General features: G+C 36.8%; 2 protein-coding genes across 3 annotated transcripts in view; both read right to left on the bottom strand.

Annotated features, from left to right (window-relative positions):
• Window positions 1-6,189: 6,189 nt before the first annotated feature.
• LOC106065433 (oviduct-specific glycoprotein-like) overlaps window positions 6,190-25,401 on the bottom strand; it is a 40,205-nt gene continuing 20,993 nt past the window's right edge. Inside the window, exons 7-10 of the mRNA XM_013224242.2 lie at window positions 19,643-19,795; window positions 17,038-17,172; window positions 9,174-9,298; window positions 6,190-6,376 (exon numbers count right to left, since the gene is read on the bottom strand). Coding sequence (XP_013079696.2) covers window positions 6,367-6,376; window positions 9,174-9,298; window positions 17,038-17,172; window positions 19,643-19,795 — 423 coding nt within the window. The 3' untranslated portion in view covers window positions 6,190-6,366. The remainder of the gene's footprint in view (window positions 6,377-9,173; window positions 9,299-17,037; window positions 17,173-19,642; window positions 19,796-25,401) is intronic.
• Window positions 10,392-16,458, bottom strand: LOC129928244 (uncharacterized). Of its 2 annotated transcripts, none has more exons than XR_008779826.1 (2): window positions 11,671-16,458; window positions 10,392-10,946 (listed from the first exon to the last, which is right to left on the bottom strand). XR_008779826.1 is itself a non-coding variant. In XM_056041722.1 (2 exons), exon 2 carries the CDS (start codon window positions 14,305-14,307, stop codon window positions 12,484-12,486), a length of 1,824 nt encoding a protein of 607 aa, XP_055897697.1. In that variant the 5' UTR covers window positions 14,308-15,196; window positions 15,921-16,458; the 3' UTR covers window positions 10,392-12,483. The 2 variants fall into 2 exon arrangements, 1 of the variants encoding a protein (XP_055897697.1); XM_056041722.1 differs by having other exon boundaries at window positions 10,392-15,196; window positions 15,921-16,458.

Consider the following 25,401-nt stretch of genomic DNA (forward strand, 5'->3'; position numbering starts at 1 on the left):
AGATCATTAAACTTTAGAAGTCGGTCTCTAGCAATGTCTGCACCTTTTTTTTTTTAGTAGTGTCTACTTTTCTTAATGCCCTCTATAAAGATGTGAAGCCAAGTTATACGGGCATGCCTTTGTTTGTGTTTTTTGAAGAAAGACATAAAAACTAATTCTAATCAATACATTGTGCTAAAAAAACAACATTCACTGTTTCTCTCCGTAATTTTTTACCACATTCTGGTGGAATCAACGCTGGTATCGTCAGTTAGGAGAGAAAGAGTTAATATAGCTCAACAACATAACATAAAATATTCCTTAAGAACACACAAAAAATGTTGCACAAAAACTTTACAAAACATACAAGGACAAAATACTATTTTATGACGATCCGCATGTAATACTTCTGTTTGGTGTCTTGGGGATGATTGTTGAAGTAAGCAATATGCTGGGTCAACACAGATAAATCGGAAACAGTCACGCAACAAACAGAAACATACAGTAAGAGACAAAATATAAAATTTACAGTGCTATTTATTTACACAAAAAGAGAAAAAAAAAGGGTTGGGAGTGCATATTTCATAATGATAATGTTTCACCATCACTCTTAGCACATGATATAGAGTGCGTTACTTTGTGATTGATGTAAATTATCTCAATGTCCTATCGATGTCGTAGCTGGCTGAGTTTCATGGTGGAAGGCTTGAAGCTGGTGATGGCGCTTTAGCAGGTAGAATGTCGTCTGTCACTCATTGTTTGTGTTGGAGTGTCAATCCAAAGTCACTGGGGTCAGTTGGGGGCACAGTAGTGCGTGTAAATGTCTACAGTAGGCACGAAGAGTACTGCAGGCAGGGATGATCTACCGTGGGCAGTATTATCAGTAGGAAGCATTAAGTTGCAATCGTAGGTGTAATCGTACTATCTGTAGTAAGCAGTATCACTGGCAGATGTGGCAAGTACTTAATACAATCATATACAGGTTAGTACACATCGTTCAAGGATTTAATTTAAGCCCTCTATTGAGATGCTTTCGTCAGATTGATGCAATTACTGGAGCTTACAAACAGGAGAGATGATGGTAAAATAGAATTGCTTAAAGAGATTGCTAAAAAACAAAAACAACTATAATTATAAGGGAATAGCAAGGGAGATAATCTCGGTTAAACATAAGCAAGAGTGGCAGTAACAGTTATTGAGCTAAAATGCAAATGGGGTCAAGACGGGTATCAAATTAATTAGGTTGTCAGTAGCTACAAGGGGTGTAGAAGGAATATATTTTTAAGACTATTGATTATCGCGCGGAGCTTTGGAGATAATGATAAATGCAATGGGGGCGAAGAACAAAAAGGACGAGGGCGATTGTCAGATAACATTGCAGGTGGATTGTAAATTTAAGAAATATTAAACGTATATATTAAAGTTCCTTGAGCCCGTAATGTACGTTTAATCTTCCTCCCCAACAATAGCCGAGACAGAAACAATGAATTTGACTTTGGCAGGGGCATAAGAGAGAACTCGATGCTTGGCAACAGCCTCCAGGCGATTGACATGAACTGTATATGCGGCGTCCTGCGGTGACAGTGCCCATGCCAAGAAACCCAGCTACAAGACCTGAACTTGACAGAAATGTGTACTTCTGCCCACATCAGTGAAAGTGACTTGAACGGTGGTAAATTAATTCCAGCAAAACTTGATGCAGATGAACGGATGAACATTACAAGGATTTTTCTTGGACATACCTTACAGATGATGCTGAGAAAGACTATGTGCTTGAAACCATGGCTACATGAGTCACGATAACTCCATAGAAAAGGTCCAGTGACTCAGCGTCTTAGAACAACAACCCTGGAATCTACAGTGATTGCCACATCCTCTTTTTGTGTTAAGTGGCTTGCAACCCTGACCTCCACTAACCCTCCCTGTGTCAGCTGGCTGGCATCAGCGACTATCGTCATGAGGTCAAAGCAGCGACCACGATATTGTCTCAAGCATAGAATGGCTAACTGGAAGAAGAGAAAGCGACGGCCGCGGAAAACTTTGCAGATGGTTTCGTGGGCAACAGGCACCCTACCGTCTGTGGTTCCCACCGATCGAGCTCCACCTATACTGCCAACCCTCCACTGCACTGTTTCTTGTCGGGACGAAAAGCTCTAAGATAGGGGCAATGTTATAACTCTGCCATGCGCCCTGCTATCCAGGCTAGTGCAGAAAGTGCACACTTCTAGAAATCAGACTAAGAAGGATGTTTATATTTTAGTTTGTCTTTATTACAATGTGACATGTTATTAAATTTGAATGTATGGATAAGGTTAAAAATTATTTATTTTCAAAAATATAAGTGTACGCTAAATGAATATATGGAGATGCTGTGATTGAGGGGTAAAGCACTTGGAACTGAAAGTCCCGTATTCGAATCCTGGTGAGGACTCTAGGTGGACCACTTCGGGGGCCGATTTTGAGTTTGTGTTTTACACAAACTGTTTTTGTAACCTTGTTTTTTTTAATGTGAGCTACCTTTGTGTTTAGTTTCCCAACAGTTTATGCGCACTTAACGACACTAAAACTAAACTTCTCAAAAATTTAAATGATTTTTAATAAATTGCCCCAGAGGCACATGTCACTGATTTAAGACTGTCCGGTAAGCGTTGCAGCAGTAGACTCATTAGCAATATTGATTATATTTGCTGTGACGATAATTGTAAGTTTTAACCTACCTCTGTCATCTCTGTGCTTATTTTATTGATTTCACAGCGGTTTTATATTATGATTCCTCAGCTCTTGAAAAGTAAAACGTTTTAGTGTCAGACATTTTTGGGATTTCTTTTCGCACATAATATATGTTTATTTATTATGTCTTAAAATGATACTGCAATAAACTGTTATTAAGAAGAACATTATTTCCCACTAGATTCAAAATTTAAGTTTATTATGTAACTATTGTTTTGTCATTACCACAATTATGTTGTATGGGGTTTGATTTCTTCAAACAAATAAAGTAATGATAGAAATAAATTCGAAGTATTTATTTTCATTCAAAAAGTGTGTGCCTGTACATAAAAGTGGACGGAGTGTGCTGGTACATGAAGGGGCGTATGAGTGAGAGTTTATAAACCCATTTCTGGCAAAAGGTATAGCAAAACACAACTGTTAATAGAATCATAAAAATGATATTAGTGTCACTGGAAACGATAAAAAAAGAAAATCCAAATAAAGATTGTATTTAACAGAGATCATTAAACTTTAGAAGTCGGTCTCTAGCAATGTCTGCACCTTTTTTTTTTAGTAGTGTCTACTTTTCTTAATGCCCTCTATAAAGATGTGAAGCCAAGTTATACGGGCATGCCTTTGTTTGTGTTTTTTGAAGAAAGACATAAAAACTAATTCTAATCAATACATTGCGCTAAAAAAACAACATTCACTGTTTCTCTCCGTAATTACTTACCACATTCTGGTGGAATCAACGCTGGTATCGTCAGTTAGGAGAGAAAGAGTTAATATAGCTCAACAACATAAGATAAAAATATTCCTTAAGAACACACAAAAATGTTGCACAGAAACTTTACAAAACATACAAGGACAAAATATTATTTTATGACGATCCGCATGTAATACTTCTGTTTGGTGTCTTGGGGATGATTGTTGAAGTAAGCAATATGCTGGGTCAACACAGATAAATCGGAAACATTCACGCAACAAACAGAAACATACAGTAAGAGACAAAATATAAAATTTACAGTGCTATTTATTTACACAAAAAGAGAGAAAAAAAAAGGGTTGGGAGTGCATATTTCATAATGATAATGTTTCACCATCACTCTTAGCACATGATATAGAGTGTGTTACTTTGTGATTGATGTAAATTATCTCAATGTCCTATCGATGTCGTAGCTGGCTGAGTTTCATGGTGGAAGGCTTGAAGCTGGTGATGGCGCTTTAGCAGGTAGAATGTCGTCTGTCACTCATTGTTTGTGTTGGAGTGTCAATCCAAAGTCACTGGGGTCAGTTGGGGGCACAGTAGTGCGTGTAAATGTCTACAGTAGGCACGATGAGTACTGCAGGCAGGGATGATTTACAGTGGGCAGTATTATCAGTAGGAAGCATTAAGTTGCAATCGTAGGTGTAATCGTACTATCTGTAGTAAGCAGTATCACTGGCAGATGTGGCAAGTACTTAATACAATCATATACAGGTTAGTACACATCGTTCAAGGATTTAATTTAAGCCCTCTATTTAGATGCTTTCGTCAGATTGATGCAATTACTGTAGCTTACAAACAGGAGAGATGATGGCAAAATAGAATTGCTTAAAGAGATTGCTAAAAAAACAAAAACAACTATAATTATAAGGGAATAGCAAGGGAGATAATCTCGGTTAAACATAAGCAAGAATGGCAGTAACAGTTATTGCCCGAGGTAAAATGCAAATGGGGTCAAGACGGGTATCAAATTAATTAGGTTGTCAGTAGCTACAAGGGGTGTAGAAGGAATATATTTTCAAGACTATTCATTATCGCGCGGAGCTTTGGAGATAATGATAAATGCAATGGGGGCGAAGAACAAATGAAAAGGACGAGGGCGATTGTCAGATAACATTGCAGGTGGATTGTAAATTTAAGAAATACTAAACGTATATATTTAAGTTCCTTGAGCCCGTGATGTATGTTTAATCTTCCTCCCGAAAAAACAGAGGGCTCTAAAAATAAACTGTTTTCACAGTAATCTATATGTGTATGACTATGTCGGTTGAACGGGAAAACCAATTTTCATACACTACTTTTATTTTCGTGGCAAACTAAAAATATGTGAATGGAAATAAATTCAATCCAGCAGGCCGCGGGTCATATCCGTCTAAGAAATAATAATAATAATAGTTTAACCAATAGAGTGCAGTATACAAACCTAATGATATAATGAAAAAAGTAAATCCAACTTGCATTTTTCTTTCATGAAATGAACACACACATATTTATATCGCAAATCTAATTATTAAGGGACGCTGATTAAGTTCAGCTTACCACCAGGTATTCCAATAGGAAAATGAGTATACAGAAATGTGCACCACACGATTGGGTAAAATTAAGAGGATTTTAAGTCGCAACTAGAAACTTTAAGAAAAGTGTTAAAACATATTATCGTCTTGACTCTTGACCAAAAGAAAGGAGTAGAGAAAATGTACTAGGACCGTGTTTGTCTTTACCAGCGTCAGGGAGGATAAGCGAAGAAACGCGGTAACGTGGACGCCAACGTGATGATTAAAGTCATGCGAGATAAGAAAAAAAAAAGTAAGTTTTGGTGGTAAAAGCGGACATAGAAATAATGTATGTGAAATTAATAATAATAATGAAGGCGTTGATAAACTTGAGTGACACTGTAACAGAGCCTATAGCATGTCACAAAATAATTTAACAGCAGCAAATAAAAAAAACACCACCACCATACCTTACTAACATTTCACAACAACAAAATACCACAGCAGTAAACTTCATCATCCAATTGAACAAACATAACATAAACATATTTCTTAGCCTATTGGACCTGTTGGTGCACCACCCAATATCAGTTCACAGTCTTTTTCTGTCTTTTGCCGGGGATATAATCTCTTTCAATGGCGGGCCATCCGTTCTTCAATGTTGTCTTCATTTACCCGATACTGTTCCCTGAAGGAAGATTTTTGTGAGCCCTTAGGATTTTGTGATGTGGCCATAAAGTTTGAGTTCGCGTTTTTTGACCATGTCTTTGTGAGGTCCAATCGCTGTACTTATTATATCTCTGATCTTTACGTTTGTCATGTGAATTAGTATGGATCTTTCTTTAACACCTCAGCTGTATTGATAGGATCCTCTCTAGTTCTGCAGTAAGCGTCAAAGATTTACTCCATGGTCATTGGTTATGACCACTGAGCGCATCAGTCTGATCTTTAGTATTGAGCGTTAGGGCTTAGTCTGTCCATATTGATTTGAGTTTTGTAATTTGCAATTATGGCTTGTCCAAATTAGGCCAGTTGTTTAGGTAGGAACCAAACATAAACATAGCACAACAAAAAAACGTTATAATATAGCAAACAATCACATAACAACAGCTTACCTTAACAAGATACAACAACATAGCTTAACAATATTCATCAACAACATATCTTAACAAGCACACATTAGTATAGCATTACATATCAGAAAAAGATCAAGGAACTAAACTATTTTACAATTTCTTTCTTTTATGTTTATTTATCAATTTTGAAAGAAGTCCACAATTAATATGCAATACACCCCAAAACGTAAATTATTTCAATGGTGATTTTGTAACCCATTATAATTTTTTTTTATATAAAGTATGCATTGTACGTAAATTAGGTTACCATTTTGTCTTCCATTATTCAACAATTTGATTCCTATGGTCTTCTGTTATAAAGATAAAAATTGTACAGTTAAAATATTATGAATTAAGCAATGTCTTCGATTCCAAAGATTTAGGATTAAGTGCTGTGTGTTACATGACTACGCAAAGCCAGTTGGTTGCCTGGTGGTGTGATTTGCGCGCGTGACTTTCGTTTGGATTTATCGATGGTCCCGGGTTCAAACTCTGCCCGCTCCCATCCCCCGTCGTCCTGCTGGAGGTTTGGACTCTGAAGGAACATCGGAAACATGTGAAACATTTGACAAGCAAAACAAACATATTTTCCCGCATCTCGTGCAGATATTAAAACAATGTATAACAACGAAGGCATTCGAAACCGTAACTGTAGCAGGACCTTTAGGTTGTTTGAGTGGCGTCTCCACTATAACGAAAGTATAAGCGAGTTGTGATTACTATATTTCTACAGTACCTAGATAGTAATCCTAGATACTTGGGCGGTGCTTGGGTATATGGGTATACTGTATGGTGTTTCACATATGTGAGTGAAACATACATTGTCACAAAAAGGATCAATTCCCAGCAACTAATTTCACTTGTGATGAAATAGAATAACAAACTTTAATACAGAATGGGCTACAGTCGAGTCAGTAACTAAATATGATGTTATCTCTTTGACAGCCTAAATGTAAACTTTCATAAAAATAGACTCTATCTCAACACCTATGCCCTCATAAAAATGTCACGTCCAAAGTGTGTCAAAAGAAAACTTAGTGTCAAACAAAACACACACAAATCTTTTTATTAATAAAACATGCATACTGTCAATTCGATCTTCTAAGTGATTCCATTACTAAGTAATGCACAGTTGTAACTTTATAACTTAATAAATAATAGACTAATTAATTAACTGATTAATTTTTTTACAGTTTCATTAAGTGTTTAATACTTTACTTTACTTGTGACAGTAGCAGAAGCAAAAAAAAAGGTATGTTAGTTTATCAAACGAAGCAAATTGTATTTACGATTATGTTGAAATGGGAAAAATTAATTCTTGGATATAAGGTTGTTAAGGAATGAGTGTGCGTGCGTTGATGTTGATGGAAAATCATATTGACTATCGTTTTTCATTGTACACAGCTTTCTTTTCAGCAGAAGTCAAAGTCTGTCTCTCTATTAACAATCAATTCATGTTGTATGCAGAATAGTGCGCTATTGCGCACCATAAAACTAACTGTAGGGCAAGGTTATTAAATTGCTTGATTCTTAAGTCTGTTTGGCCCTTTAAGAGAAATGTTTACGTCACGGTAGTAGAGATGTGTCAGTCCATGGAGAGAATTTTATTAATGAAAGCAACAGAATACTAGGAGTACGTTTCCCACAAAGCCATTCAAGATGTCCTCATACAGTACTTGCTTAACGCTTTGGTACAGATAGGAATCATGACATCAATGACATCCTCAGGTCTGTCACTAGAGTTTGGATTGTCGCAGCAACAGTTTCTTGTCATGTAAGCCAGATCCATACAGATTATCGTCACAGTCACATACATCTGTTTAAAACCACCAGGGTCTCCGTGGTAACTGTGTTTACAACCACATTAGATTCAAGGAGATCAAGTTCCGTGGCCTTCTAGTGTAAGCAATAGTTTGCCTTGCTCCTTCTGAATGGAACGTATTTGCAACCCGTGAGTACCTATTTGTTCATAGAACTCGTTCCTTACACTGTTCCTTTATTTTGTTTTTTGTTCCCTTGTTCTGTTGCTACTACTGATGATGTTTACAACGAAATTTACTAGTTGTTGTGCGAGATTATGATTACTACGATTTTAGTGCAACCTGTAAATGTAACTTACACAATACTAACAAGAACAAGTTAAGTTAGGCTACTTGGTTATACATTTAAATATTTAGTCACATTAGAAAGGACGCAGTTCAATATCGCTAAGTACTCAAAAAATTGAACTGGTTATTTCTTTCACAACTAAATCTCCATCAAGCTAGAGAGAAAAGTTTGAAACGAGCTATAGATAATATAAACCTTTAAATTCCATAAGCAGTTCCCTGATATAGTGGTTAGTGTCTCGGCTTAAAAGATGCTGTAGCCTTCGAGTGTGAATTTATATACAAAAATATATCAATGCATCTAAAAAGTAATCACCCAGATACATCCTTCTTACTCCCCCATTTTTCCCAACTAGTCCAGGCAAGTGATAGGATCATAGCGTAGTGAGAAACTAAATCATTTAATAATTGCGCTAAACAAAAACAGTTGCTAAAATATTTGTAATTGCAGAGATTTATTTTTTGTCAATTGCAATTTTAATCACATGGTTTATCCAAACTAATTGATAAAACTACGCTTAGTAATAAAAGCTTTGTTTTTGTGTTTGTTTTCTTTGTTTAATTGCTTTGTTTTTTTGTGTGTGTGTTGATCCAGTGTTCTGGTGTAGATTAAATAATTTTAAAATGCTTCTTAGTCAGGATTTATAAAAACAAATTATAATTTTCTATATTAGAGTACGTTTATTTTATTCATTGTCGTAACCTGAAGGTTTGGGAAAGGGGAAGTGTATTGGACCCTATATATATGGTAATTGAAAAACAGCATAATGTAAAAATGTGTTTGTAAGCACGCATGTCCAAAGCAAAAAAGAAAACATAATAAGGAAAGATAGATAGATAGATGGAAAGGAGGAGAATAAGATAGAATACAATTGAAGAAAATAAAAAAGGAGAGAGAAATAGAAATAAAAACAAAATTCTAAGAAGAAAAGGGATGAGAACCAAAATAATATTGTTATAGCAAGATGTTATAGTTATAGCAAGATGTAACACTTTTTACCTGCATTCTTGACTAACAAGATGTAACAAAGGGAAAGGTCCTTCCCCGCACACTCCAGTCATATCATCATTCGAAACTTCCCAAATATCAACACCTGCCAAACCCATCTCTTTAGCATATCTGACCTATGATGTTATATGACATACTTAGGTGGTTTTAAATTATAAAGTAAGTATTTCCTAAAAAAAATTAGAGTTGTAAAAATAAATTCAATTGGCGTCGTGCAGAAATAAGTAACGCCTGGCATGAGCTGATAGATTAAGATGAATGTTTAGAGAAATGATACAAATATTTATTTAATTTGTTTGAACACAAAAATAATGAAAAACAAAACACCCATTCAGACCTTTAATGTTCTAAAATTTGTTTTCCTTCTTGCGAAACAAAATATTGGAAAGTAGTAGTAACTAGCAGATTCTGAATTTTCAAGTAGGGGGAAATCTTTATTATAAGCTTAGCCCCAAAACCCCAATAAATATATTGTTACAGTTTGCTCATAATTATGTCTTCAGTAAAAGTAGAAACTGGACAGAGCCTATGCAAAATACTTGTTTCAATAATTGAATGCTATTACAATTAATCAAGCTAAAAATTAGTCGAAGGCAATTTTCACAATTTGTAAATTCAGAACAATCTAACTGTCAAAAACTATACGGTGTTGAATAATGTTGAACTTTTATACGCCCTATAATGCAGTTGTAAATAAATTTGAAGGGAACTCTGAATATAGTAATAGTTCAATGGATAATCAATCAATATTAAGATGATCGGTCGATTGAAGACACAAAGGGAACTTAACTTCTCGGAATGAGCATTAATGAAGAGCTTAAAGTACATTTTAACAAACAATATTCCCTCTTCATTAAACAGATTGTATCTGATACTGTCCGGTGTATGACTTATCAGGCAGTATAGAACATTACCTGACAGTTTGTATTTTTTTGGATTTCAATTTCTAGTGAAAAAATGGTGCCACACTTCAAATAAAAAATGACCATCACTTTACAAGAAGTTTGAATTTTTAAACTTTTTTGAAATTAAAGTCCATTAATAAACATTTATTGCCAAAGCAGTTTAATAATAGGCGCTATAAAAATGTGTTAGTATGTTTCTAAAATGTTTGCATGTTTCGGATGTTACTTCAGAGTTAAAGATAATCTACATCTTTGTCCCATCTACTAAAAACTTAATATCTATGTTTGTGACAAGTCGGATTAAGATATTGGCCGTTTTGGGTGTCTAGGGGATTTTATAGTTTGAGAATCCTTACTTGCACATATAAACTACAAGCACAGCGTTATAATGCAGGCAACAAATACTATATTTAGATGTAAACTTATGTACAGTTTATTATACAACATAAGATAATGAAAGGTGAAATGCTGTACAGTTGCTAGTATGGAATCTAGCGTATTTACATATATAGAACTATCATCATCAGATATTAGAACCAAGTGGTCTGAGTGTCATTAGGCTGGTTGCTTAGCTTTTGGTCCTTGTGCTGCACTGGTGAGACTGGTGTGGCTAGTACTGATGGTGTCTGCTGGTGGGCTGGCGTAGTGGATCCAGGCTCCGTGTGCAGTCCAACTTGTATGGTTGCAGAGCTAAGCTGCGTCTACCAATCAGTTAAGCCAGTGACGAGTCTGTGGCTAGCGTTGTTACTTGGACTCTTGAAGGATGAGTAGGTCTGATGTCTACAGATCTGGTGCCAGCAAATCTGCTATCAGCTTTAGGTTGCTAAGATTTCAGGCGGGTGTAGCCTATAGATAAAAGCTGCAACGATATGATGTGATAATCGGCTTAGCCATAATGATAACACTGGGAGGTAGATGCCTTTCCGTGAAGGACATCTTCAGACTGGTGTATAGAAACCATAAGCTAGTTTCATATTTATCAAAGGGACCTAACAAATGAATATAGTGTCCCATCAAGGGAGATAACAATAATAATGGGGACTCCCATAAAGGGAAATAACAAACAGTAATAAGTGATATGTGATTAGTAATATAAGTGACGCTAACCAATCACGGTGAATAGCAAGTACATACATCACTAAGATAAATGAGATGAAAGGAGAAGGGGAGATCAACGTGTGATACTCGCCCGTGCTCTCACATAAGTAAACATAGAGCATAAGTAAATACATACTCAGTAATAAGACATGTTTACAGAAATGCTTTGATAACTCCCTGCCAAGGAATTAATCAATGATAATATAATAAAGGCTCGTGCTGAGCGCTAATATATCAGAGTTAAATTAATAATAGTTAAAGAGCTAAATACATCTGGTAAGAATTGTTAATAAATTCTAGTCCAGATGGTTTGAACATTTAGCCACAAAAGTCATGATATAAAATATAAGTATACAGTAATCTACTTACATTATCCATGATAAGAATGCACAAATATGTACACAAATAATGTAGTAATAAATGCACAAATATATATTTACATTACTAAGTAAAATGGTTCTCAAGCACTTTACTAAGTTACATACCACCAATCCAAAGTGAAATAAGGGAATGAAAATAGTCTAGAGCTCAAGCAAGAGATAGATGTGCTCCCTCTGGGCTCTCCAGTGTGAATGAGATCGGACGATGAAGTTTGTCCATATACACGTGGATAGCCAAGGGGGGGGGGGTGAGTGGCGGGAGATAGGTGCAAAGGTGGTCTAGACTATTTGACGTCTTTGACAAAAGGGGTCCACGCTTGACCGTGACGAGAGTTTCCGGGAGATAGACATTGCGCGAAGGCGCGAGTTGAAAGTCCAGGAAATCATCCCAGGTGGTCAGGTGGATTATGAAGGGGAGATTATCAGAGCTCGGCACATCAAGGGAGATTATATTATGATAATGGCTAGTGCTAGACGAACAGCGTTGCCCGAGGCGTTGAGTTGAATGGGCACTTTGAAGTGACCAGCCGCTCCCGGAAGAGGGGGAGGGGGTCAACGGATGTTTGCCACGATAGATGGAGGGAGTGTACTCTTGTCAAGAGTCTAGTGTGACACGTGTCAAAGCGGGGATAGTAAAATGTGACATCGATGCCAAAGGGGTGGGGTTGGATTGGAGGGGTGGTAGCTGTGTTTTTAGCGCTTGATTGGCTAAATTAATAAAATTGACGATTAATAGCGAGTAAATAAATTAATTAAATGCTTAGACCTGAGTGATATCTTGAGTGAGCTAAAACGGTTCGTCACAACCCTCCCCGCGTAAGATAGGTCTTGGTTAAAAGATCTATAAAGTGCTCACGTTGATATCACTCAAGTTTCGTCTACTGTCGGTCGTAGCATTTAAGAAAATTTTCCCAGTAGTTAAGAGGTTGCCAAGGTCCAGAGGGGTGTCCGTCCTAAGGGACCGCTGTCGCCTATGTTCTGTCCGCAGGCGGATTGCCACGTGGAAGGGGCAATTCTGGAAACCTGGGGAAATAGGCCGGGTAGATAGGACTGGGTACATCTCCTTCTTGGGGCAGACCAGTAAGTGGGATGGACGTTATGGCGGAGGGCCCAATGCGCGTATGTTGGACGGGGCTTATCTCTAAAGCCATAGTGAGGCGTTTCTTCGTGAGTGCGATTGATCGGCTTACCTCTAATTTTCCAGACACGGTCAATGTCAGGGAAGAGTGGCCTTATAGTGTGGGTGGAGCCGTGATGAGGCCCACTTTCACGAGAGTGAAAGTTCACTTTCCTCTGTGACTTCCTGGCAGTGCCAGTGCCAGGGATGAGCGGTTTGATTGCTGAGGAGCAGGAGTTAAACGGACCTTCACGAGTGTAGTTATTACGCTTACCTCGTGATTTCCCGGCAGTGTCAGTGCCAGGGTGGCGCGGCTTGAGCTTGGCTGAGGAGCCAGTAAAGGATTTGTTAGAGTGGCGACCAGGGCTTCCAACCGGCTGGTTGCTGCCACCTTTCTGCTTTGTCGTTCTACCAACGGGCAGAGAGAAGTATGGTTTATTGACAACTCCTAGAGGTATGTACCTGGAGCCTAGAATGAAGTCATACACTGGCGATTCCATGACAACTGCCTCAATGGTACCATGCACGTACTTGCACTCTACGTGGACCCTAGCAATAGGAAGAACCTTTGGAGGGATCTCACGGTCAATGGACTGAATCGTCACAGTTCTATCTGTGAGATCAGCTGGGTCAACCAGTGCTTTGCAGATAACTGAACTTACCGCACAGCCTGTGTCAAATAAGGATCGGACGTACCGCCCATTTACCAGAATGGTCTCTATCCCAGGGGGAGATGAGACAGGTTGAGGAAGTAACGGTAGGACTTCCGTTTCCGTTAGGCCAAGAGAAGTGGGTTCAGGGGCCACAGTCAGTGTTGATATGACGTATGGGTCGCCCGCTGTTCTATCAGTCTGTGTTTGCTGATTAGTCACAGAGGGTTTGAGGACCGAGGTCATTACTGAAATGGTCTGTGGGGCCTGCTGCTTTTGGCGGTTGCGGTTAGATTTGCGGCTACGCATGCTGTTGTTGCAGTCATGGTAGGCTTGGTTAGGTTTGTCGCCACGCGTGCTGTTGTTACAGTCACGGTGGGCTTCGTTCTGGTTATGACGAGGCTTACATGCTGGGCGATTACAGTTTTCGTGCGTGGCTGGTTGTTGGATTGGTGCTTTTTTAGGTGGGGTTTTGCTCGAGGGCATTGGCTGAATTGGGGCATCGCAGAGACTATTAGACTGAGCAGGAGGGTCGGGCTGAGTAGACAATGTGGTATTGTTGAGAGGAGGGGTATCAGGCATGAATATTTCATCCTTAGCAGTAACTTCTGTGTCCGTTTGGGCAGTGTACCCAGTTGGGACATGAGCCATGGTCTTACTCTCCTCTGCTTCCTGGTCTTGTCTTGCGGATGTGCTGTTCAGCTCCAAACTCTGCGGCCTATAGCTATCTCTGATTTCTAGTATTTCCTTCTCTTTGGCTATGGCTACTTCTATTTCCCTTCTCTTTCTTTCCATAGCTATTTCATGTCTCCTTTCCTTCTCCTTTCTTCTTTCTTCCATCTCCTTATCAATTTGTGCCCTCACAAATTCTTTCTGCTCTGCCTCATCGTCATACATGACGGCCGCGAGTTCTCTGAGTTCAGCTATTATTTGTTTCATGTCAGAGTCCGCTTTGGAGCGTGTGCCACTGGCCATGGTGGTGAGGGGTGCTAGGATTGTGAGGGTGGGTGATGAAGGGGAAAGGCGGAAGGTAGAGTAAGAGGTGGAGACGATGATGGAGCTGCTGAAAGCAATTACTTAAGAGTTACAGGAAAGGTGGTATTAACCTTTGTTTGGTGCTTAAGAAACTGTAAATGAAGTACAATAACAGCAATACAAATTAAATGAAAATAAAATAGCTCTAAATGACACTCGATAGACTTGTACTCTAACAATGATGATAGTTAAAATACTGGGGAGTTGCCTGCTGTGCTTGTAGTATTAGTTGGGAAAATCCCGGACAGGCCCCCATTGTGACAAGTCGGATTAAGATATTGGCCGTTTTGGGTGTCTAGGGGATTTTATAGTTTGAGAATCCTTACTTGCACATATAAACTACAAGCACAGCGTTATAATGCAGGCAACAAATACTATATTTAGATGTAAACTTATGTACAGTTTATTATACAACATAAGATAATGAAAGGTGAAATGCTGTACAGTTGCTAGTATGGAATCTAGCGTATTTACATATATAGAACTATCATCATCAGATATTAGAACCAAGTGGTCTGAGTGTCATTAGGCTGGTTGCTTAGCTTTTGGTCCTTGTGCTGCACTGGTGAGACTGGTGTGGCTAGTACTGATGGTGTCTGCTGGTGGGCTGGCGTAGTGGATCCAGGCTCCGTGTGCAGTCCAACTTGTATGGTTGCAGAGCTAAGCTGCGTCTACCAATCAGTTAAGCCAGTGACGAGTCTGTGGCTAGCGTTGTTACTTGGACTCTTGAAGGATGAGTAGGTCTGATGTCTACAGATCTGGTGCCAGCAAATCTGCTATCAGCTTTAGGTTGCTAAGATTTCAGGCGGGTGTAGCCTATAGATAAAAGCTGCAACGATATGATGTGATAATCGGCTTAGCCATAATGATAACACTGGGAGGTAGATGCCTTTCCGTGAAGGACATCTTCAGACTGGTGTATAGAAACCATAAGCTAGTTTCATATTTATCAAAGGGACCTAACAAATGAATATAGTGTCCCATCAAGGGAGATAACAATAATAATGGGGACTCCCATAAAGGGAAATAACAAACAGTAATAAGTGATATGTGATTAGTAATATAAGTGACGCTAACCAATCACGGTGAATAGCAAGTACATACATCACTAAGATAAATGAGATGAAAGGAGATGGGGAGATCAACGTGTGATACTCGCCCGTGCTCTCACATAAGTAAACATAGAGCATAAGTAAATACATACTCAGTAATAAGACATGTTTACAGAAATGCTTTGATAACTCCCTGCCAAGGAATTAATCAATGATAATATAATAAAGGCTCGTGCTGAGCGCTAATATATCAGAGTTAAATTAATAATAGTTAAAGAGCTAAATACATCTGGTAAGAATTGTTAATAAATTCTAGTCCAGATGGTTTGAACATTTAGCCACAAAAGTCATGATATAAAATATAAGTATACAGTAATCTACTTACATTATCCATGATAAGAATGCACAAATATGTACACAAATAATGTAGTAATAAATGCACAAATATATATTTACATTACTAAGTAAAATGGTTCTCAAGCACTTTACTAAGTTACATACCACCAATCCAAAGTGAAATAAGGGAATGAAAATAGTCTAGAGCTCAAGCAAGAGATAGATGTGCTCCCTCTGGGCTCTCCAGTGTGAATGAGATCGGACGATGAAGTTTGTCCATATACACGTGGATAGCCAAGGGGGGGGGTGAGTGGCGGGAGATAGGTGCAAAGGTGGTCTAGACTATTTGACGTCTTTGACAAAAGGGGTCCACGCTTGACCGTGACGAGAGTTTCCGGGAGATAGACATTGCGCGAAGGCGCGAGTTGAAAGTCCAGGAAATCATCCCAGGTGGTCAGGTGGATTATGAAGGGGAGATTATCAGAGCTCGGCACATCAAGGGAGATTATATTATGATAATGGCTAGTGCTAGACGAACAGCGTTGCCCGAGGCGTTGAGTTGAATGGGCACTTTGAAGTGACCAGCCGCTCCCGGAAGAGGGGGAGGGGGTCAACGGATGTTTGCCACGATAGATGGAGGGAGTGTACTCTTGTCAAGAGTCTAGTGTGACACGTGTCAAAGCGGGGATAGTAAAATGTGACATCGATGCCAAAGAGGTGGGGTTGGATTGGAGGGGTGGTAGCTGTGTTTTTAGCGCTTGATTGGCTAAATTAATAAAATTGACGATTAATAGCGAGTAAATAAATTAATTAAATGCTTAGACCTGAGTGATATCTTGAGTGAGCTAAAACGGTTCGTCACAATGTTCAATAAATTTCTTTGACTGGCTGTGTCTAATTCGTTCTCAAAGAGTTTTTAAATAATTCATGCTTGGAATAAAAAACTTATTTAACCCTATGCAACAGTGATCACAGTGGTCACTTATACACGAAGTCTGTAGAGAATGTATTGTACCTACGAAACTAATGTGTAGTAAACATTATATTACAGAAAACATTTTATCTTTTTGTATTTTATGTACATAAATGAACTAGGAGTTATTTTCATTAATGGTATATGAAATTTAATGTCTCGACTTAAAATCACATTCAAATTTGTAATCTATGGCTGCACTTTCATACTTTCAGTGTTGAAAATAAGCTTGGCAAAAAAAAAGTATGCATTAAAATGTATATAATGAATTTCATATAAATAAATAACATTTTTTAAAGAAATCTCTACCTTCGAAATCAAGCTAATGGCATCATCATAATAAAGCAAATATTCATCATCGTCGTAAAAATAATAAGGGCATGTATCAGGATATCGCATTTTTCTTCCTTTTAGTTTTTGGTAATCATATAATTTTTTACATATCTAGAATGATAAAAAAAAAAAATATCATCACTTATTAAATCTATATTTTTTTCTCTTGAATATACGAATTAATTAAAGCTTTTAACGATAACAAAAGCAATGTCAAGGACGTTAAATTACATTTCACTGGTGTTCACTATATATACAAAGAATGAACCTTTGAATTAAAAAATATCTTACAAAGCTCTTATTAGATCTTCTTATTAGATCTACTTAATTTTCCGATTTTTAAATAATAACTTGTTATTCATTAAGTGTACGTCTATAATGCTTTTTTTTTCAAAAGCTTAGAAATTTGATTCTACATACAGGAGAGCTGAGAAATTGGATTCTACCAACGGGGGAGCTTACAAATTTAATTCTACAAACGGGAGAGCTTACACATTTGATTCTACCAACGGGAGAGCTTAGAAATTTGATTCTACAAACAGGAGATCTTATAAATTGGATTCTACAAACGGGAGAGCTTAGAATTAGATTCTACAAACGGGAGAGCTTAGAAATTTGATTCTACATACGGGAGAGCTTTGTAATCTTGTTTAATAACACGTTTGTTTAAAAAACAAAAATTCTATTTACACTGCAGTGGTTCCCAAACTTTTTTGTCTCGTAGACCCCTTGCCATGGTTTCTGATTTTCGGTAGACCCCTGCTTAACTTATATTGCATTTTTTGCAAATTTATCAACATTTTTAAAACTAATTTCTAAATGTAGTGAGTCTTAGAGTGAAAAAGTAATTTAAAGCTGCATTTGAAGTTATACAGATGTCATTTTTATTGATAAAATTTAAATTTTTAAACCAAATAAAACAACAAAATATATATTTCTTGAATCATCAAACACACTGGAAGTGTTTTTTTTTTTTTTTTTTTTTGTAGGCTCATCATCCGTTGCTACGGATATTATGTTTCAGATAGAAATTTGTTGTTATATAAAGTAGTCTTTGAAACACTAAATATTAATTAATTAATTTGCTTTAGGGATTCTTGTAAACTTTTTCACAAAGATCAGTTTCTCTTGTATTTCATGATCTTTCATGTGTGGCTCAAATATTGGGTCCGCAGAACTGTTTTCACTAACATGAGAAGCGGCGAAGGCGAGTAACTAGCACCAAAACCAGTAAGCCTTGGACAGGCGGGACTCATTAGCCTTGGCTTTCTACCCACCTAGCAGAAGGATATCTGAATTGAAACCTCTGCTGTCTTGCAACTATAAACATGGATTTTGTGAGTCAACCCTGAGGAAAAATAAGGAGCCAGCAACCCTTAGGCAGTTTGCAGCAAACAGCGCTACATCCTGTCAGGGCCGGATAGACCGCTGATCCCAAACTGTTTATGTTTGAAAAGAATTACATAAGAAGCTTTTAAGACTAAGACTAAGACTGTTTTATTGATCCTTACGGAAATTTGTTTAATAATATCAAATGTAGGTTTGTGTAAAACTGTTTTTAAAACTATTTCAACGGCAGGTAAAATCAAGGTTTTACCTAAAGTGTTTTCCGTATTTGGCTATAAATAAAGAGATATTGTAAGTCGTTCACAAACCATCATCTCCTCTTTATGATTTTGAAGAGAGATTTTATGGGTCTATTCTGAACTTATCTTTTTCAAACTTTTATCTTTTTATCAGGGTGGCATCGTCTCAAATTATCCTCCAGCGTAATTAGTTTCATATCGTCATAAAAAGGCACTTTGGAAACCGCTTGTTTGACAAGGAAAGAATGAATCCCAATTTTAAATAATCATCGGTGTACAATCTACATTTCTTTTTGTTAAACATAACTTACATGTAGACAAAATTAAGATATTTATATAAGTATTAAAATTAAATACAAACATTTTTCTTTTGAATAGAAGGATAAATATTTAAAAGATTAACTAAGGTACAGATCATATATCAGTGTAGGAAATAATTACATTAATGGGAGTGAAAATTTAAGTCACAAATGAAATGAAATGAAATCCATTATCGTAGACCCCCATGGACATCTCATAGACCCCCAATTTATTTTTTCACTTTCGTAGACCCCTTGGAAGTCTTCGTGGACCCCTGGGGGTCTATATAGACCACTTTAGGAATCACGGATTTAAAGTTTAGTAAACATATTTTCTGCTTATGGAATCTCTACTAAAAATGCAATTTTTTAAAATACATTTGAGTCGAAATAATTTTTATCTACATAAATTTTAGTAAACATACATAAAAAATACGATTTTAAAAATTTTAATGTTGTTTTTTTACCATTAAAAACCATAGTGTAGACTGTAGAGTATAAGTCAGAGTTGTTCTATCTCTAAGTATTGTATGTGTAGGAGTCAGTAGTATGCTTTAGCTTTACAGTTTGTATAATTATATTGAGTTATAAGCTTATGGTAGTTACTAAAATGAAGAATCAAATCAAAATAAAGCTTTCTAAACATGCTTTGGGGATACCTAGTTACAGACGTCGTTCACAATTTTGATTACTCACCAGATCATAATCCAGATGCGTCCAAATACTATAACTTTTGTTGAAATCCCTCTTAAAAGCTACCTTTTTAAATACATTTCCGAAGAAACCAATTGATATGGCTAGTTTGCTCTTTACAGCTCCTTTTGATAGATAGTAATGCACTGTGTAATTCTAAACAAAAAAATTAAAACAAGGTTACAAAGAAAGTTTGTGTGGAAAAACAAACTTAAAATCGGCCCCCGAAGTGGTCCACTTTGGCTAGTAAAAAGGCAGTTATCTACATTGTCAGAAAGAACATCAGAATGAAATTTTATCAAAAACAAAAGACAAAAGAAGGTTGATGGATCTTGAGTGGTGCCCTAGCGGTCCAGCAGACCAAGGGCTAGGTGAAAGTGAATGTGAAGTTATATGTGAACCTGGCCTAACTGATGTCTTATAATGAATATACAATTGATCTAATTGTTTTGTAAAGGGTCAATCTCTCTCTATTATAATTGCATAGTTCACGCGATAATATGAAAAACGTCTTATTAATTGTTGTTTTAAATTATGTCCAACTTATGTGCATACTGAAATGATTTTTTGTCTTTAAAAAACAACAACATTTATTAGTATAATTATAAGTATAACAGAACTTACATAACTTAGCAATACAAATGTAAAAAAAAAATGACAAAAATCTAAAACCGTTTGCAAAAATGTGCTTAAAATCTGAAAAAAAGTTATTTCCCCCCCCCCTACCAATGAGCCTCCCGTGTTTTGTTACTATTAATAGTGAATAGTTGTTAAAGTGGTGTATTTTTATGAAAAAACAGCTTGCTTAAGTGATTTAAATTAGATTTTTCGCTTTCAGAAAAGAAAAAGGTAGCCGTTGTATCAGAACTTTAAATGATCTAATATATTGTTGTAACTCTAAGGCAGGCCCTCAACGAAAGGCAGGTCGGCAACAGTAAACGATATATTTATTTATTATATGCATCAACAAATAGTAATAGTTACTAGTTAGACTTGGACTTCTGCTATAAAGTCACAGGGAGTAATATGTCTTAAGTTCTAAGAGTCCTACTTCATACCAGAACACAGAACAGACCACCGACACACTTCCCAGTGTCGCTCCAGGTCTCCCACACAGTTTCCTAGTATCACACAGGACAGCACTCAGCACCAGACTGTTCAGACTCCCGTGACTTTAAGCCGGCTCCGCAACAGTCCCTCTACCTGTCTAAACAGGTCATCTACTACCAGTGTTTAGTAGTGCTCAGATGCGCACCATCAGTGTGGCGCGGGAGTAGAGCTACAACAATATTGTGATGTCGGATTTTCACTATCTTTTCAAGTTTACGAGATCTAAACGAGACGGACGGACGAATGGACAGACATTTCACCACAAAACTAATAGCATTTTTTCCACATTCGGGGGCAGCTAAAAAAAGTGACACATCTAACTTTTGCAACTATCGAGGCATTACACTTATGTGAGTAATAGGAAAGATCTTTGCACGAGTCCTGCTCGACCGACAAACCCACTCTTTGGTGGACGAGGTCTGTCTGGTCACTTCCCAATAGAGACTGGCGTGAAGCAGGGATGTACTTGCTCTTACTCTGCTATCTTTATTGGTTGTAATGCTGCAATTGCACGAAGGCATGTATGTCAGGTTTCGATCAGACGGCAATATGTTCAAACTTCAACGTCTACTGTCCCATACAAACACAAAAAATGGTCATAACAGAGATTCTCTATGCCGATGATTGCACCTTGCTAGCTCACAATGAACATAATCAACAGATAGCGGTCAACGAATTTGCATTAGCTGCCGCTTTGTTCGTTTTATTAATAAACTTCGGGAAAGCAGAAGTCATGTTCCAGAAGTCACCTAATAAAAACTACTCACCTCAAGATAACTGTAAATGGACAGCCCCTTAACATAGAAAACCACTTCACATATCTAGGAGAATAGCATCAAATGATGCACGGGCTTTCAAGGAAAGTTCATAACCGTCTGGCCAGGGCTATTGGCGCTTTGGACGCCTCCAGGAGAGAGTTTGGCTAAATATATCGCTTCGCCTGCCTACAAAAATCAATGTATACCAAGCAGTGGCTACCTCAATCTTTCTATATGGATATTAGACATATGTATAATACAGACTACTTGGACGCTTTCACCTAAGATGCATGCGCACCATTATGGACATACTGTGGCAATTAATAGACTATAAAAAGGTTGTACCGGGTTAAGCATGATAGTATGTTGCAAGTGATGAGGAAGTTCTACATAGATACAACAAAAAGTGATTACTGTCCTCAGCGCCCTATGTAATGTAAACAGCTCAGTACTTCTGAAAAACCCAATTGGTGAAATATTAGAGCATTTATAGAAGTGTGGCAAGAACGCATCCTCTCTCCAGCTCTTTTTAACTTATTTCTCAAGCATATTATGATTGGAAATTAACAAATATTTACCTAGCTTGTATAATTTTAAACAACATCCACGATAACATTATTCCTCGCTCGGAAGTAGCATTAGCAGTTAAAGCCCTGAAAAAGGGAAAATCGGCCGGAGTTGAAACCATTCCTGGTGAACTTGATATGCGGGGGAGAGAAACCCTAATAAGCGTACTTTTTAAGATTTGCAACACTATCTGGCAGACAGAAGAATGGCCTGAGCATTGGACTCAATCACTCATCATCCCTGTTCTAAAAAAAAAGGCAATATACTATTCTGTCAAAACTACGGCACTAACCACCTTTTAAACCATTAATGTAAAGCCCTGTTAAAATTACAATAAACTAGTTTAGACCGATAGCAGACCCAATTATTTCAAGAGGGTTTAAAGGAATGTCGCAGCACAACAGAACCAAATCTAAACATCAGAATACTCTGTCGATGGGTCTGTTTGAAAGTTGACTAGGGTTGGCTTGCATATTAATTTTGTTGTATGTTTGAAAACATAACTTAGACACGCTGACACATTATTTAATTGTTATGTATTACTATCATTTATGTAATATCCTATTCTATCATTGAATCATTAAATTATTTTTATATAAATGCTTGTTGTTAATGTCGCTACCTGGTTTTTCGTGTAGGTGTAGCGGCGTGGGTACGTCCGTGTGATGTAGGTACCTCTTCTGGTACGGCTATAATACTCCTCTTAGCGATGTACTTTATTAGACGCACTAGATTTGCAAGTGCGCAACATTACTAATATACTAAAGTCTCCAATGACACATTTAGAATTACTGGTGAACACAGTGGTAGCAGACGTGGAATTTATTATGTATATAGATAAATTACAGAAAATACTGGCGACTTCAGCCGTCACAAAATATACACCAATAAATACTGGCTGTTCATGCCATGTGGAATAAGTAGTCACATCTATGAAATGTTCAAAATACAAGTCCAAAGAAAACTCTCAAGTTAACATTAAATCAAATTCATTAATATTCATTCATATTACAGACAGAGAAAATCGTACATCCACTCTCTGCCGGAGTTCTTCACTAACTAACTTTTGACCCTTATTTCAGAGTCCTTCAACTTATTCACATAACCTCGTGCTTGCTCGCACGGAATGTTACAATAGGTGACTGCGTGTCACTTCATGTCACAGAGGTTCTAAAACTGGACTGTGACATACGCCCCACACTCCAAAAAGATTTTTGACCAAAAATCTTTGACAAATATATTTTACATTAATATCACTGTACAAATATATATGAGCTTAGTCCATTATTCTATCAAGTGCTGTAAGTTCACTCCAATTGCTCATGTCATCTTATATAATCTTAGTAATTATGTATAACATCATATAAATTACTGAGTCCAAAAAATCATTTATATACTTAATTCACTGAGAGCAAAATCACTGAAATGTAACATTAATTGTAATGAAAAGTACCTCCATCAAGTGTTAACAAACTTTATGCATACATTTGTACTTAAAAAAAAAATATTTGTACATGCAATCACATGCTAATGAATATAAAAAAGAGAAAAATATACAAGTTATTCCACATCCAATGTTTTACTATAATTGTAGATGCACAACATTATCAATGTGTATCATTTGACACACTGAGTAAATTTGCTCAAAATGATTACAGAAAAAAAATTTCATATTTATTTACAACTGTGATGTGCTGTGTCAAAATATTATTCTAAGTTTTGTCATCATCAAGAAAAATAAAAAAAGAGTTTTCAGATACATGTCAATCCAGTTCAAGGTTGACCTTGCATAAGACTACTATAAATAGTCTGAGTGTAGTATTGAAGTACAATAGTAAACAAATTTCCATGTTTACAAACATTCATTGTAGTATTCAGGTGTGTAAAAAATTTTAGACAATATTTACATCTGTGAGTTGTTATGAAAAAAAAGATTCAGGTCAACAGTTCAAGTAGTTCACTGTTGTTTACATCTCATTGTTTACATTGCTGTGCACAATCAGTAATGAAATACAATATATACACACAAAATAAACACATCTGGCATTTGTCATATTACAAGTTGACAATAAAATACAATGAGTAGAAAATAGATGATCTGTTATTGATCATAAGCATAAATGTCATCATGACCCAAAAGAAAAGTGTAACAATAAAGTGTCATGACCTATTTGCAAAATGTGTAGAATGTTAATTTGACTAAGTTGACTACTACTGCTTGTTTCTAAGTGCTTTGTACTGGTTATTTATTCTATCAGAATGTCCTGGCTGATGTGTTTAATGTCATTATTTTCACTTGTTTCTTTTTCATGTATTATGTATCTGGATAAAAAGTCAGCTATTACATTTTCATGTCCTGGAATGCTTTCTAAATCAAATTTGTAATCTGAGAGAATGAGTGTCCATCTGTTTATCCTGTCATTTTTTAGATCTTTTCTTTTTAGTGCCAGTAATGGTTTGTGATCACACTTAATGCTAAAAAATCTACCTAACAAGTAATTCTTGAGTTTTACAACTGACCATACAATGGCTAATAATTCTTTCTCAATCACTGAGTATTTTCTTTCTGTTTCAGACAGTGTTCTACTGATGTGTACTATTGGCTTAAAAAATGACTCTCTTTGCTGTAGTAAGCATGCCCCAATACCAGTGTTGGAGGCATCAGTGTATAGTGATAGTGTTGATGTTGGGTCAATACTGGCTAATTCTAGTTTCTCATTAAATTTATCTTTTAAGTTGCTTAATGCTAGTCTACTTTTTTCATCTATACAAATTGTGTTTCCATGCTTCCTTTTAGTAAATTCAACAAGGGGCTCAATTATCTGTGCATAATTTGGAATAAACTTTCTATAAAAGTTGCAAAGTCCTAATAATGATCTCATGTCTTTCTTAGTCCTAGGTTCTTTTATGTTTTTAATCTTTGTTAGGTTTGTTTCAGTGGGTGTAATTTTGTCATTGGTAATGCAATATCCTAAGAATTGGATTTCAGGCTTAGCTAGGTTTAATTTCTTGGGGGCTAATGTCATGTTGTGTGTTCTTAGTCTTGAAAATATTTGCTCTAGTACATGAATGTGTTCCTGTTGTGAGTTGGTGAAAACACAAATGTCATCTACATAAGACAATACATTATTTATGCCTTCTAATAATTTTGACATGCATTTCTGAAATGTGGCTGTACTATTTATTAAGCCGAATGGCATGACATTCCAGACATAGATACCTTCTAGGCCTGGCATAGTGCATTTGAATGCTGTATATTCCTTAGAGTCAGGGTCCATTTTAATCTGCCAGAAGCCTCTGTTTAAGTCCATTGTTGTAAATAGGGAT

This window comes from Biomphalaria glabrata, chromosome 9 (assembly GCF_947242115.1).
Source record: "Biomphalaria glabrata chromosome 9, xgBioGlab47.1, whole genome shotgun sequence".
Taxonomy (NCBI): domain Eukaryota; kingdom Metazoa; phylum Mollusca; class Gastropoda; family Planorbidae; genus Biomphalaria; species Biomphalaria glabrata.

What these genes read in the sequence shown, in the direction of transcription:
- LOC129928244 (XM_056041722.1), bottom strand. Translation starts at nt 14,307, where the DNA reads ATGGCCAGTGGCACACGCTCCAAAGCGGACTCTGACATGAAACAAATA.